The 14,507-nt window shown below is 35.6% G+C and overlaps 2 protein-coding genes across 2 annotated transcripts in view; one reads left to right on the top strand and one right to left on the bottom strand.

Moving 5' to 3' along the window:
- LOC107719336 (phosphoinositide 3-kinase regulatory subunit 6-like) overlaps positions 1–4,182 on the bottom strand; it is a 19,720-nt gene extending 15,538 nt beyond the window's left edge. The window contains exons 1-6 of the mRNA XM_016526733.1: positions 4,101–4,182; positions 2,994–3,073; positions 1,453–1,557; positions 995–1,086; positions 813–881; positions 460–592 (exon numbers count right to left, since the gene is read on the bottom strand). Coding sequence (XP_016382219.1) covers positions 460–592; positions 813–881; positions 995–1,086; positions 1,453–1,557; positions 2,994–3,006 — 412 coding nt within the window. The 5' untranslated portion in view covers positions 3,007–3,073; positions 4,101–4,182. The remainder of the gene's footprint in view (positions 1–459; positions 593–812; positions 882–994; positions 1,087–1,452; positions 1,558–2,993; positions 3,074–4,100) is intronic.
- A 4,768-nt stretch (positions 4,183–8,950) lies between these two features.
- LOC107719327 (netrin-1-like) overlaps positions 8,951–14,507 on the top strand; it is a 67,943-nt gene continuing 62,386 nt past the window's right edge. Inside the window, exons 1-2 of the mRNA XM_016526724.1 lie at positions 8,951–9,008; positions 9,167–10,216. Coding sequence (XP_016382210.1) covers positions 9,202–10,216 — 1,015 coding nt within the window. The 5' untranslated portion in view covers positions 8,951–9,008; positions 9,167–9,201. The remainder of the gene's footprint in view (positions 9,009–9,166; positions 10,217–14,507) is intronic.

Here is a 14,507-nt window from a genome sequence, read left to right as displayed (position 1 = left end):
ATATGCGTTGTAGTCCAAACGAGTCGTTCGTTGTAGTTTTTGAAAAGTGATTTCTGTTAAATAAAATATCTCCTTTTGAATTGGACTTTGAGCTTTGTAACTTTGCAGATCTTTTTTATGCTCAAACAGCAACATTACAGATTATCTAAAGTTGAAAAAGTGAAAAAGCATAATAGGACCCCTTTAAGTCGTATCTGTGGTACATCTTCGGAATGTCTTAAATTTGATCTAGATAAACTGTATCCAAACATGCTGTCTCCTCGCATGAATGGTGGTTAGTAAGAAATACTCATGTAAACAAAATCAGGTTAAATGAGTGCATCTTACTGAAAATGAAACTCCAAAAATCCAGTTTAACAATTAGTTTGATACATGGAAAGCGTCCCAGTTTAATTCTGGTTTAACCCCAGATTTACACCAGAAATGCTTTTATTGCTTTAATGTAACTGCATATATTACCTGGTGCATTTTGTTCCATTTTCATCTGTCTTGCATAGTTGAGCGCGATTGCACAGTAGGGTTCAGGTAACGTAACTAAACTTTTCAGGCAAAAATACATCCTTCGATATAGATCTTCTGGAATAAATACAGACTGAAATAAAGCAGAAAACCCGATGAGTAACACGCATCACACACGGCTGAAAAACAACCCAATCATGTTGATTTCCAGTTAAGACACGGAACTGTTCCTACAATAACACATCTGCCGGGAACTTGCTTACAGACTCATTCCGTATCACTGACTGGAAACAAAAACAAAACAAACAAAGCATTCGCAGACGCTGTGGAAAAAACAAAGCTAGAAATCTGACCTGTAGGACCGTGTAGACAAGTGTGTGAAGTAAAGGAATAATGCGAATCTTGGAATTGATTCTCGCCGCCTGGAATAAATCAAATCAAGGACAAAACAGCTTATTATTCACTGTAAAAATCTTTGGATGTTCTGCACAGATCTTTGATGTCTATAACTTGAAAGAATGACTGAGGGACAAACCTTTTCAAGCTCTTTTATGAGAACCCTCAAAAGAGGGACACAGATAGATGGATTTTTGTCCACCCTGTTATGCAGAGTCCATCTCAACATGCCTACACACACACACACACATACATACACACACACACACACACACACAAAAAGATGTTTTTTAAATATATGTAACAATACAACATATAATCTTGTTATAAGCTTTTTCGGAGCTTGGCAGATGTGATTATGATAAACTATCATATCGAGCTCCAAGTCTTCAAAAATGCTTAACATACAGGTTTGGAGCATTTTTGGTTGAACTGTTCCATTAATCACTTCATAAACAAGGGAATAGCATATTTTCTTTCACCTCTATCCAGATATCAAACACATGATATCTCCAGGCTATATGACACATTTTAGAGATATAAAATGCATAGATTTGTATGACCTTTTAGTTTAGATTGTCATAGTAAAGCAGGTACCTTTATTGCAGGCTGATCCAGCCTGAGGTTTACAGTCCAGTTCTCTGAGGATGGAATGGACATTGTGGTAGAGATTAGACTCCACGACTGAGGACACATCACCGACTGCAAAACAGTTCACATAGCTCCTTTAATTCTCATGTAACATGAACAATTCAGTTTGAAAACTTCAGTCCTAAATTTGCAGATTTAAGCTTTTAAGAAAAAGTATTAATATATACAATACTGTTCAAAAGTTTTGGGTCAGATTTTTTAAGTCTCTTATCCCTATAGAGAAAAAAATATACTAAAATGTATTTGTAATACATTTATTTTGTGCTAAGTATTCTACAAAAACATTTACATATTAATGTGCTTAATAAAAATACCCTGTAATTGTACTTTTGGTATACTAAACTGGTATACTTAAAAGTTTTACTTTTAAGTATACCAGTTTAGTATACCAAAAAATGCACTTTGATTGTGTACTTCCACACAATTAAAGTGCATTAAAGGAGTCATATGATGCGATTTCAAGTTTTCCTTTCTCTTTGAAGTGTTACAAGCTCTTGGTGCATAAAGAAGATCTGTAAAGTTGCAAAGACTAAAGTCTCAAATCCAAAGAGATATTCTGTACACTTTAAATATCTTGCATTTAAAGACATTAGATATTATACAGAGATCATACAATCCTTATTAATAGTGATATTAAAACACATTTTAGGCATAATATTAAGAAATGTGCATTGTGCAATAAAGAAATACTCCAAGTAAAGTTTAATTATAATTTTATATCAGTAAGTCTTAAGTGATGTGTCAATAAATATGTTAATGGATTTGAAGTATACTTAAAATGAAATAAATTTTAAATAATATTTTAAATAAATTATGGCATGTGTTTTTTTTTTTTTTTACTAGGGATGCTCACAAAGACTTAATTTATATGATCAAACATACAATAAATATAGCATTAATGCAAACTATTATTGCCATTTTAAATAAGCATTTTCTATTTTAATATATTGTAAAGCGTAGGCTAATTATTCCTGTGATTCAAAGCTGAATTTTCAGCATCAGTCTTCAGTGTCACATGATCCTTCAGAAATCACTCTAAAATGCTGTTTTGCTGCTCAAGAAACATTTCTTATTGTTTTTAATGTTGAAAACAGTTGTGCTGCTTAATATTGTTAATGAAAAACCAGGATAAATTATTATTATTTTCATTTTATGATAATAAAAAATATAAATTTATATTAAAAAAGCCTACTGATTTTGAATAGTAATAAACTGTAGTCTACAGTAATATACTATAGTGTACTCCCATTGTGTACACTATTAAATAAATATTATACTATGGTAGGTGAATAAAACTACTAAAATGGAAGAAATCCAGACTATAAAATACAACTGAAATAAATGTAAAGCTTAGACCATTTTAACATCAACATCAAACCCTCAGAAAGAATGTTTCCGTGCAATAATAAAACTAAACGTAATGTATGAAACGGAACTCGGTAATCTATAACAGACTAGCAAGTGTCAGAAAAGAGTGTTTTTAGTACATGTTTCTTCCATGGTGGGGTTCACAGCTCAGATAATATCCACATGACATGGATGAGTCAGTTAGAAAGGTCCTTCATGTCTGCAAGCACAAAAAAGAGAGAACACACTCTTGTGTAAGCACACAGACACATCAGCAATATATCACAATGCACGATATACTTTTTCTGCATGCACAACATGGCTGCAGAAAAGACCCTACAGTTCTCGGCACAGGAAGCAGAATTCAAAGGGGTGAAAACCTCAGGGGTTTTCATGTTGACAGAAATGTTGTTATTTCTCATAAATCATGCGTTAGACATAGTTATATATCTACATTTAACAAATGAATGAGCTTCAAACACATTAAATCAGTGATTCTCAACTGACGATTCGCAACCCAAAAACAGGCCGCAGATGGCGGGGCAAAAAACTAATTTGAAATGCAAATAATAAAATGCAATTCATCACATAATCTCGCACAGGATAGCAAAACAAATAAGCAACTTTTAAAAAGGAAGAAGAAAATGCTTCCTATATCTTTTGTTGTCATGACAAAGGCTGTACGGTACTTTGTTTTTAATATACTATAGTGTTTGTTCTGTTATTTAAATCACACTTTCGTTGTTTATGCAATTGTTTAATTTAAGAATGTTGCATATTGTTGGGCCTGTGCGGTTTATCGTATACTATTAATAAACTTAATGTGTGATTTTAATTCCCTTTTATTTGTATTGCGCTTTTCACGATGCATATCTTTTCAAAGCAGCTTTACAGAAATATCTACATTGCAATTAAGAGTGATCCATATACACAAAACGTACAGTTCTAAGATTTTACAAATTATGCAGCTAGTTAATGTCACATATTCATTTATAACTATTCATTTATTTTAAGGTTACTTCCCTATACTAAGCGTTTTGCCATTGCATTGGGTCGCCACTTGATGCTCAACTGAGAACAACTGCACTAAACAACCTTATTTTTATTTCATTTTGACACTCTGCAAAGACAAATGCTTCTGCTTTCTTCCCACCCAAAACAGTACATTTTAATAAATTATTCTTTGATTATTATTATACTATACACAAAAATAACATGCAAAACAGAAATGCACAGTAAATTCCTACCTTCTATGCATAAAACCGCTGTTACAAGGAACTGTGAAACTGTGGTAATCCCAGTCGGTTTCCGAGCAGAAGGTATTCGAATAATCTTGACAACAGTCTTGCTCATAAGGAAGTCTCTTTTCCTGTCAGATCATCTGTATGAGTGTCTACCTGTGCTAAAAGGAAGAAACAGGCACTTCACTGCCTTGCCATTCAAATGCTGTCTTTCGCTCTCATACACAGACAGACTGAAGACTAGACTCTGTTGGTTTCCTGCAATACAAATGTGTAGCTAAGCAGCTATTTTTAGACTCTCATTTTTTTCACCTTTCACCAGCGTGCGGAGTAGAAAGGCCCACATCGCTCAGAAACTCATGCTTGTCACAAACTGCAGTAAATCACCTCATAGTAAGCTCTTTTATCGTGCGAAATAAAAACCGGACGTCACACCTTTATGGAGGCCAAAACTCGAGCTCCACCCATGTTTCATATTACATTTGATACGAAGAAAAGGGAACTGCCAGTGACAGATGTAGTGACTGACTATATGATAACATACATGAACAATACAGATAATTTACAGGGCCAACAACGCACACGACCCCTAATAAAGAGTTTTAGGAAAAATGAATGAATGAATGAATGAATAAAGAAATCTTCAATGCATTCAGACATTCATCAAAAAAGGATGTGGTCATTCTGGTTTCACTTCACTGACCAATTAAATACGTACAGAAACAATGGCAATGACGGGCAAAATAATTACCCACATGGGGATTTCAAACATCTGAACCTAACGGGTTTCAGTCACGTAATATTTAAAAATTTGATCTTTACTTATTAATGACAATAGATAAAACCTCCCTACAAACAAACAAACAAACAAACAACAACAACAACCAAAAACAACAACAACCAAAAACAGCTAAACTGGTTGGCTGATTTTGGCTTGTTTCTGGTTTCTAAGCCTGGCCAAGCTGATTTTAACTGGTTGGACTTTCGAGCCTGAGGAGCTAAGACCAGACTGACCAGCTAAAGAAGTGGTCAAAACCCCTCTAAAACCAGCTATGACCAAACTGGACGACCAGCTAAAACCAGCTTGATGTACATGATGTCTATTTTTAAGGTATGTAAACTTGGTCCAATATTGATCAAAAGCTGTTAAATTTAGCTTGTTTAAAATATACATTTTAAATACATTTCTGTATTATAAAATCCTTTTTGAAATCATGTTTAATTCATACTTCTTTCCTCTGAACGAGTGCTTCAAAAATGATTGTGAGCAATGCTTTTTTACTTTAATAAATATATTATATTTAACATAAATATTGTGAATATATAAAATATTATTATATCTTTTATATTTCACATGTTTAAATTAATATAACAACATCCATTTTGAATGACTATATTAAAATAGTCAACTAACACATTTTTTAGATCCATTATGGTGACACAATGTAAAGCACCTTGACTGAGGTAAACAATTTGTAAATAATACATTTGCATCGCCATAATTTTACTAACACATAAGAATAAATTTGTTGGAGGCAGATTTTTGTGCCATGAGATTGACTAAAGCACGCTCTGAACGTTCACAGAACACTTTAAATCAGCTTACCTTTGTTTGTCTGATGCAAATCCGCTTCACTTCATTCACACTTTACAGATGACAGAGGAGCGCAGCGCTCATGAAGTCCCGCCCACGCGACCTACCTCACATCGCGTTACTGGAGCACTTCCCATTACAATCAGCAAAGCCAGTGAATGACGTCTTTGAAATCGCTTGGTCGAATGATTACATTTTGAGAAGTGATGTATGTTCCGACAAGTAAGCAAGGAAATAAATAAATAAATATTTTTCTCCTTCTTTTTAGCAAACCAATAAAACCATATTTGCGTTCTAAGATTACAGACTCTGCAACCCTCATACCTCAGTCAGATGCACATAAAAGGATTTTTTTCTTTTTTCTTTTTTGTATATCTGCACACAGCTCTTGTTGTATGTGAGGAAACAGTTTACTTCCTATTCATATACCACAACACTGAGAACACCTCACACGTGGCTTTTATGCCATGACTGTCTTATTCTTATTTCACCCCAAAATGAGAAGATAAGGAGATAAGGAGCTTGACTAATGACAATCTACTGTACCATATTTTTACATGCACAAAAAAAAAACCCACTAACATGACTAACTACAGATGTAGGCGGAGTTATGACATTACCACCAAAGAGGTAAAATAACAAGTTCATCTGTGACATTAACCTTTGCTGATGACAAAGAGGACATGAGAAACTTGAACACTGACATGCACATGCATTTCCTGTTTTAGTGGTTCTAAATTGACCTAAGTTCTGTATTTGTGCATTTCACATGTGTGAGTCATCACTGGTCAGTCTCATAAAAATCCATTGTGCCTACGTGAATCGAATAAAACCCAACACTGATGGAAAACTCTGAAGTATTCTTGCACCACGCAAGTGGGAAGCAACCCACAACACATCAGTGCTAAAATAGAGTCTGTGTAATGATGTGTTGCAGCCACAGTTTGAGGAAACCTCACTCTTAGTATTTGAGACAAATTTAGCATTACATCACTTGCTCACCAATGGATCCTCTGCAGTGAATGGGTGCCGTCAGAATGAGAGTCCAAACAACTGATACAAACATCACAATAATCCACACCTCTCCAGTCCATCAATTACTATCTTGTAAAGTGAAAAGCTGCAAGTTTGTAAGAAACAAATCCATCATAAGATGTTAATTGACTGCTGGAGTCATGTGTATTATTTATTGATTATTATGATGTTTGGACTCTCATTCTGACGGCACCCATTCACTGCAGAGGATCAATTGGTGAGCAAGTGATGTAATTCCAAATTTCTCCAAATCTGCTCTGATGAGAAAACAAATTCATCTTGGATGGCCTGAGGGTGAGTAAATTTTCAGCAAATTTTCGTTTTTGGGTGAACTTTCAAATAAAAATATATTTGTTAACATTTCAGAATAAGCTGAATTATTGAATAAACTGAAATATAAAAGGATACTTAAAAAAAAAAAAGATCAGACCTCAGAAGTCATACATTTTTAGATATTCCAAGATTTGGTCACCATTAAACACTTTAATCTACCAAGAGTTGCAAACCTGCCTTTTCTCTGAGACCTGTGATAATGACATTATTCCAGTTTGTCCATGACTTCAGCACCAAGGACAGTGGCGAGAAAAGCTGACACGCAGGATAAGAATATAACATTCTACTGCCAAGAAACAAAAAAACATGTGTGATCTAATTTAGTCATTTTAGAAAATGAATAGGCCCTACTTATGAATTTGTTGCTCTTTTAAAGCGGCATGACTGTTCTGCTACTGTGACTTTCACTTAACCTGCACTTCTGCTGATTCAACACACAACAACAGAATACAAACACTAATGATTGTTTCCTGCTTAAGTTTTACTAGTCTTCATCTTCTATTGAAGCATCACAAATTCCCTTGTAAACACAGTTGCCTGCTAAAATATTTTGTTATTTTTCTAACAAGCTTATTGCTTTAGTAGAATATCAACTTACTGTTTTCATACGGCCTATCATGAAAGTCTGAAATACACTATAGTATTAGCAGTATTAGCTTGAAACCTAAAACTTTGGAGCAAAAAAATACTCACACCTTTGAACATCATTTAAAAAAAAAAAAGACAAAAAAAAGGTTGTGACATTTCCTGCTTCATAGAATCTTATAAAATAGCCAATTGGGAACTTGCCAAATATTAAATGCCACACTATTGGAAAGTCAGCTATTGGGTAATTTATATGCCTACTCAGTTCTCGTGCCTGCACTGATCCAGAACATCTTTCAAATATAAAAGTAAGTTAAGAGAGAGCTCAGTCAGGTCAGTACTCGCTGCTGGTCAGACTATTCTCCACTCTACCACACGGTGTCGCTGTTTCTTTATTGTGAGGAACGGTGAATCAACAAGTGAGTACGGGACACGGTGGGTGGCCAATAGTGGATTTGCGTAATCAGAACTGCGTCTGGATTTTAATGCACATTTATGATGTGCATATGCTATTTATTTACGTTTTCACAGATTAAACGCCACATCCAATGAAAGAGGTCTGGGTTTATAACTCAAAACGCAATGTACAGCTATGCGATAGTGCAAATGCAAACTTGCAATTTGCATGCCAATCTGTGTGTCTGTCTATCCAGCCAGACCTTTATTTATTTATTAATTCATTTATTTTTTTGTATTGCTTTATTTTGTTGTATTGTAGGCTTATATTGTCTGCTGTTTTAAAATAAGAGTGATTTAGTGATTAGTTGTTTTGTTTTTTCATAGTGATTAGTTATTTTTTTCCGTCCTATAACATATTTTAATTAATTTAATTTATATATAAAAAACAATATATTTAGTTTTAATTAAAATGTTAAAATAATGCAAGACCTATATACACATATAGATCAATATTCGATTTGTAGCCTATTTATAACGAAGTTTTACTTTTCCAGATAGTCAGAAGTTCCCCTATAATTAAGAATAGCTCGCAATGCAACTACTATAGATAAACGTACATTAGAATTCCATTGTGCTTCTTGCACACATGGGCAATAAAGTGCTTTACTCATGCAGACGCACAGAGAGAATGGTAAACGACTGAACCCCCTATTGAATACAGGCAGAGCAGCAGAAAGAGAGAAGGGCTGAGCTGCGACACTCAGTCACAGAGAGGCAGAGGTGTGAATGAGTTAGGCAGAGGAAGAAAGGGAGCCTGGGAAAGTAATAGCAGGTTTTCTGTTTCATATCGATTGAAAGTGGGAAAAGAGATTACAACATATCCGGTAGAGAGAAAAGAAAGGGAGAGTACCCTATAATTTGTTTTTTTTTTAGAAGGGTTTGCCATACTTCTCCACCCGAGCAAAGAGGTATAGTGCACTTTGTGGATTTGTCTTAAAAAAAGTCGCCTGTAATTACGCACAAATCTTTCACACATAGCATAGCTATTGGAAACTCCAAGCTAAATTATTCTAAATACATGCATTTCGGTCTTTTTTTAAATGCAAAAGTTTCTTTATTTGTTCAGTGCTGTTTCAGGGACACTGAGGACCCCGGGTTGCAATGATAAGGATTTTGGTAGCGTGCGTCTCCACGGTGTCCATCATCGGGATGGTGGCCGGTGCTCGCGGTGGATACGGGATGAGTATGTTCGCGGCTCAATCCTCACCTCCGGACCCGTGTAACGACGAGAACGGCAACCCCAGACGCTGCATCCCCGACTTTGTGAACTCCGCGTTTGGAAAGGATGTGCGCGTATCCAGCACTTGCGGCGCTCCGGCGTCGCGGTACTGCGTGGTGACCGAGAAGGGCGAGGATAGATCGAGGGACTGCAACATCTGCGACGCCACGGACCCCAAGAAGTCGCATCCCAGTGCGTACCTGACAGACCTCAACAACCCTCACAACCTCACCTGCTGGCAGTCGGAGAACTACGTGCAATACCCGCAAAATGTGACTTTGACGCTCTCCTTGGGGAAGAAGTTCGAGGTGACTTACGTGAGTCTCCAGTTCTGCTCTCCTCGCCCTGAATCTATGGCCATCTTCAAGTCCATGGATTACGGAAAAACCTGGGTGCCCTTTCAGTTCTACTCAACCCAGTGCAAGAAAATGTACAACAAACCGAGCAAAGCTGCGATCACCAAGCAGAACGAGCAGGAAGCGATCTGCACGGACTCGCACACGGACATGCAGCCGTTAACGGGCGGCCTCATCGCGTTCAGCACGCTGGACGGCAGACCCTCCGCGCACGACTTTGACAACTCTCCCGTCCTGCAGGACTGGGTCACGGCAACCGATATCAAAGTGACCTTCAACCGGCTGCACACGTTCGGGGACGAGAACGAGGATGACTCGGAGCTCGCCAGGGACTCGTATTTTTACGCCGTGTCTGACCTGCAGGTCGGCGGTCGGTGCAAGTGTAACGGGCACGCGTCAAAGTGCGTAAAGGACCGCGAAGGGAACCTAGTGTGCGAGTGCAAGCACAACACGGCGGGACCGGAGTGTGACAGGTGTAAGCCGTTCCACTACGACCGGCCGTGGCAACGCGCGACGGCCAGAGAGGCCAACGAATGTGTCGGTGAGTCATTTCTGATGCGCTTTACCTCTTAACAAGTGCAGCCTGAGGCAAACATTTCATAATAGGTTTCATTAATGAGTCATAAATGGTATTATTATAGTATATTGAAAAATGTATGAATCAAAGTCTCCTGCTTTAATTAGGATCTCTGGTTATTACCTATATAATGCAGTGACGATTGTTAATGCAAATGAAGTGTTTCCCCAGTCTAAAAGTTTGAGGCTACATTTAATAGGCTATACATTGAATGAGTCGGTGAGTCATTTCTGATGTACTTTACCTCAACAAGTGCTGATGATTGTTTGTAGGCAAACATTTCACAATAGGTTTCATTAATGAGTCATGCGTAAATGTTATTACAATGGTATAGTGAAATATGAAAATTTATGTATGAAAGCCTCCTGCTTTAACTAGGATCTGTGGTTATTACATATATAATGCAATGACGACTGTTAGTGCAAATGAAGTGTTTTCCCAGTCCAAAAGTCAGAGGCTACATTAAATATACATGGAAACTTTGAAATAGTTTGTATTACTCTGAAAGCAATTTTCACTCAAATTTGTATAGGCAGATTATGATGAAAGAAATGTGTATTAGATTAGAAAAATGCTGAATATGTTGATGTTTCATTAGTGGTTTCAGATTTTTGGACCTCACAAGATGCAGAAATCTCTAAAATGATTAAAAGATTGGGTGATAAGGTAAAAAAGAAAGAGATCTGCATAATGTAATTAATAAAAGTATGAAGGGAACACCATACTTTTATTGCAGATTGCGTAGATCTCAGCCTTTAGTTTCATTCTTTCTTTTTTCTTGATTAATTGATCAACTTTACTTCCAAAATTAAAACATCAGTTAATGCAAATGAACATACTGAATCAAAATTAGTCTTCTTTTTTAATTTCAGGAGCTTGGGATGATTTTTTTTTTTTTTTTTTCATATTTCAGCATTTTCCTAGCAGAATCTTTTGAACATATGAATCTAATGAAGACTCTACACCTGAACAGTGCACACAGGCTTATTCAAATAGGCTGTTAAAATACCATCAAAATCCTCCAAACAAACTGCATTCATTGTAATTTAAAATATGTAAATGAATTTAGATAGGATTTACTTGATTGCAACTTTTTTGTGTGAGAAGAATATGGCCTTTTATTCACATATTTAATGTGAGGAATACTTCAGAAAATGTATTTTACCCACATTTTACCCACGTGAACGCCTAACAGTGTGTCCATGTTTCCGCATAAATCCTATTATATAATCCCACATAATTTTTACTCCTACAAGTGATTATTAGATTAGATTTGAGACATTTGATCATAGATTAAAACAAATTGTAATCTCGTTGAAAAAAAAATTTTTTTTTTTTGCAACAAATTTAGCTTGAAATCACTCACATGATATACAGACTGCCATATAGTGCTCATAGTTGTTCAGTTTAATGGGTGGGTGGGTGTAACTGAGTTTGGAAGTGCCTTTCAACATCCATTCTGTGGAAGGAAGCATTCTGGAGGGCGAGATCTGCTGAAAAGGCTTGTCGTGTTATTACAAGGCAGGTGTCATTATCAGATTGAAGGAAAGATTACATCAGTCTCGTTGTTTGTTTTGGTGAGTTGAAAGTAAACTGCTGGTTTCCAGATGAAAAGTCGGTTTCCCATTAAGGAAGAAAATAGTATGTCTCATTGTGAAAGAACTGTATAATTCCTTTTATTTTTGCAATTTTATGATAATAAGGGCTCCTTCAGGCGTTTCATCAAATTCATAAGTTGCTCTTTTTATGGCCTGTCACATTTACTGCCATAAAAAGATTTGCTCTATTCTATTCATGCCGTGTTAAACATGACTCCTTAACAAAAGCATCAAGCTGTCAGCAAATGCTCTATTTGATGAGGTTGTTGTCACTTGGTGAAGTCAAAAACTAAATGAAAAAAGTGTGAACAGATATCAAACGCTCCTGACAGATGACCGTCATGCACATGCAAACATCGTTGTGCACTAGATGAATGTGTGTCAGTGGGCCTGTGGTTATAAATAAAAGTTCATTCCCATGAATGGAGAATGAGGGCACCATCATGATATGAGAGATGACTGACAGAAGCTGTTTTCTCACTGTGCGCTTTTGCACGCGACAATGCAGAGGTGAACAGGAAGGCTCGATGATCAAGCTGTAAATGAGATTGGTCAAAAAAAAAAGTCTGGTCAAAAGTTTTGTCTCAAACTTTTTTTTTAAAGAGATTGTTGCATCTGGTACAAATTAGCTTGCTTTGATCAAGTGCCTCATGATTAAGAGTAAGTCTTTCTGTCCGGATTCTTTCCATTCTACTCTGTGGAATGAGGTGGGCAAGGCAGGTATTTGTGGCAAATTAGGTGTAGCGTTCACATGACGATAGGAATGTTATCTAGATAGATACTTCCAGATTTTATGTATGCACGGTACAATTTTTGCCAAACTTGCAAAAACATACAGGGCAAAAAGCCAGCAGACTGAGAAAACATTGTTAAAATAGATCATGTAGTTATACTGTTATTTTTTTATTATTATTTATTCCACATTTGTGCATTATGATGATAAAAATCTTTAAGATAAAGGTCTCACCTTACAGATGCATTCAGTTCATTTGCAAACACTAAAACCACTCCTGCTATTTGAAAATGCATTAAATATCACCATATTACTTTAAAAATACAGAGTATAATATAATATAATATAATATAATATAATATAATATAATTTTTTTAAGTCATATGTGCAGAGGTTAAAATTACAATGTCGCTTTTATTGGTAATAAATACTATAAATTATTTGATAGAAAAATACTTATCATCACCTAAAAACAGTTTAAAATGTTGCAAATTTTGGATTTTACAATTAAAAGCATCATGTCATGTGCAATCAGACAATTTTAAATGCAGCTTCTGAAAAATTTTATGCATTTGTGAAAATAAATGTGCATATTGGTTTAAAAAAGCTCTAAAATGCCTTGAAATAAATCATTTATTTGCTTGTGTAAATTTGGTCTGTCCAATCATAATCATTTGTTTCAAATAGAAAGTTCTGCTTCATGAAATAGCTAAAAAGTAAAGTATTTTATTTTATGGGGTTTTATCTTGTCTAGTAATCCAGAATTGACACTGATGACAGTTTATTACAGATGTTTTGATGCATTTTGAATTCATCGACTGTTTAAGACATAGAGATCTCACAGTATATAGTAGTTTTCAGAGTTTTTTCAGAGCTACTGATGGCTTGGTAGTGTACGAGAACTTTGTAGATATGACACAGACACAATACAAAAATCATTTTTGTGGGGTTAAAAGAGCTAAATGTGTCATTTGCATTGCTCTTTGGTATCGTATTGAATTTAATATATCTCATAATGCACCTATCTATTTTAGAGCTACTGCAGTATTTAAACTTTAGATTGAAAAAGGCAATGGTATGGATGCCTGTTTCCACCACATAATGAAAAAATTACAGGATGAATTACTTTCTGGACTTTGTTTCTCAGAATTGCGAGATATACACTCAAAATTCTGACTTTTTTCTTGCAATTTTGAGTTTATGTCTCACAATTTGGGCTTTTTCCCTCAGAATTCAGAGCTTACGTCATGCAATTTTGTTTTTTCTTTTCTTTTTTGGCCATGGAATAAAAAATAAAAGTTAATTACAACATTTTGTCTCACAATTCTGAGTTTATATCTTGCAATTCTGAGGGAAAAATTGTGAGAAAAGTTGCAACCTTTTTTTTTATTCCATGGTGGAAACAGGCTTCCATACAATGGTGATAAAATCTCCTATGATAAAAGTATAACATTTCATTGATAACCCACAGCATTCCTAAGATCGAAACTTTCACAAAAGATTTCACTAAAAGCATGTGTAGACTTGGAAACCAGATGAAAATTCTGCTTCTTTTGAAACTTTCAAAACATTAATTTTCATTGGGCACAAATACGTCTTTAGCAGGCAGGAGGTTTTCACTATTTTGTGATTAAATCAATTCCAAATTAGCTCAATCCTCCATCCAACACAAAGTTCAGTCAGAAACTTACAAATAGGCATGAGGCATTCCTGCGCTCCAGATTTATGCGTAGACTTCTACCAGGAATTGCATTAAAATTGAATGAATATAGTTTACAGATTGCTGTTTCTGTTAGCAAAACTTTGTTGTGGACTAAACGTTCACATAAGCAAGTTAACCCGTGCGTGGAAGCTAATTAAAGGGTTAGTTCACCCAAAAATGAATATTAGGGTGTAATATAACGCCAACCTCATACATCATCCG

Source organism: Sinocyclocheilus rhinocerous, unplaced genomic scaffold (genome assembly GCF_001515625.1).
Source record: "Sinocyclocheilus rhinocerous isolate Xijiao unplaced genomic scaffold, SAMN03320098_v1.1 scaffold1533, whole genome shotgun sequence".
In the NCBI taxonomy this organism is placed as follows: Eukaryota; Metazoa; Chordata; class Actinopteri; order Cypriniformes; family Cyprinidae; genus Sinocyclocheilus; species Sinocyclocheilus rhinocerous.
The sequence above is the reverse complement of the archived record's forward strand: the minus strand, read 5'-3'. Positions and strand labels throughout refer to the sequence as shown.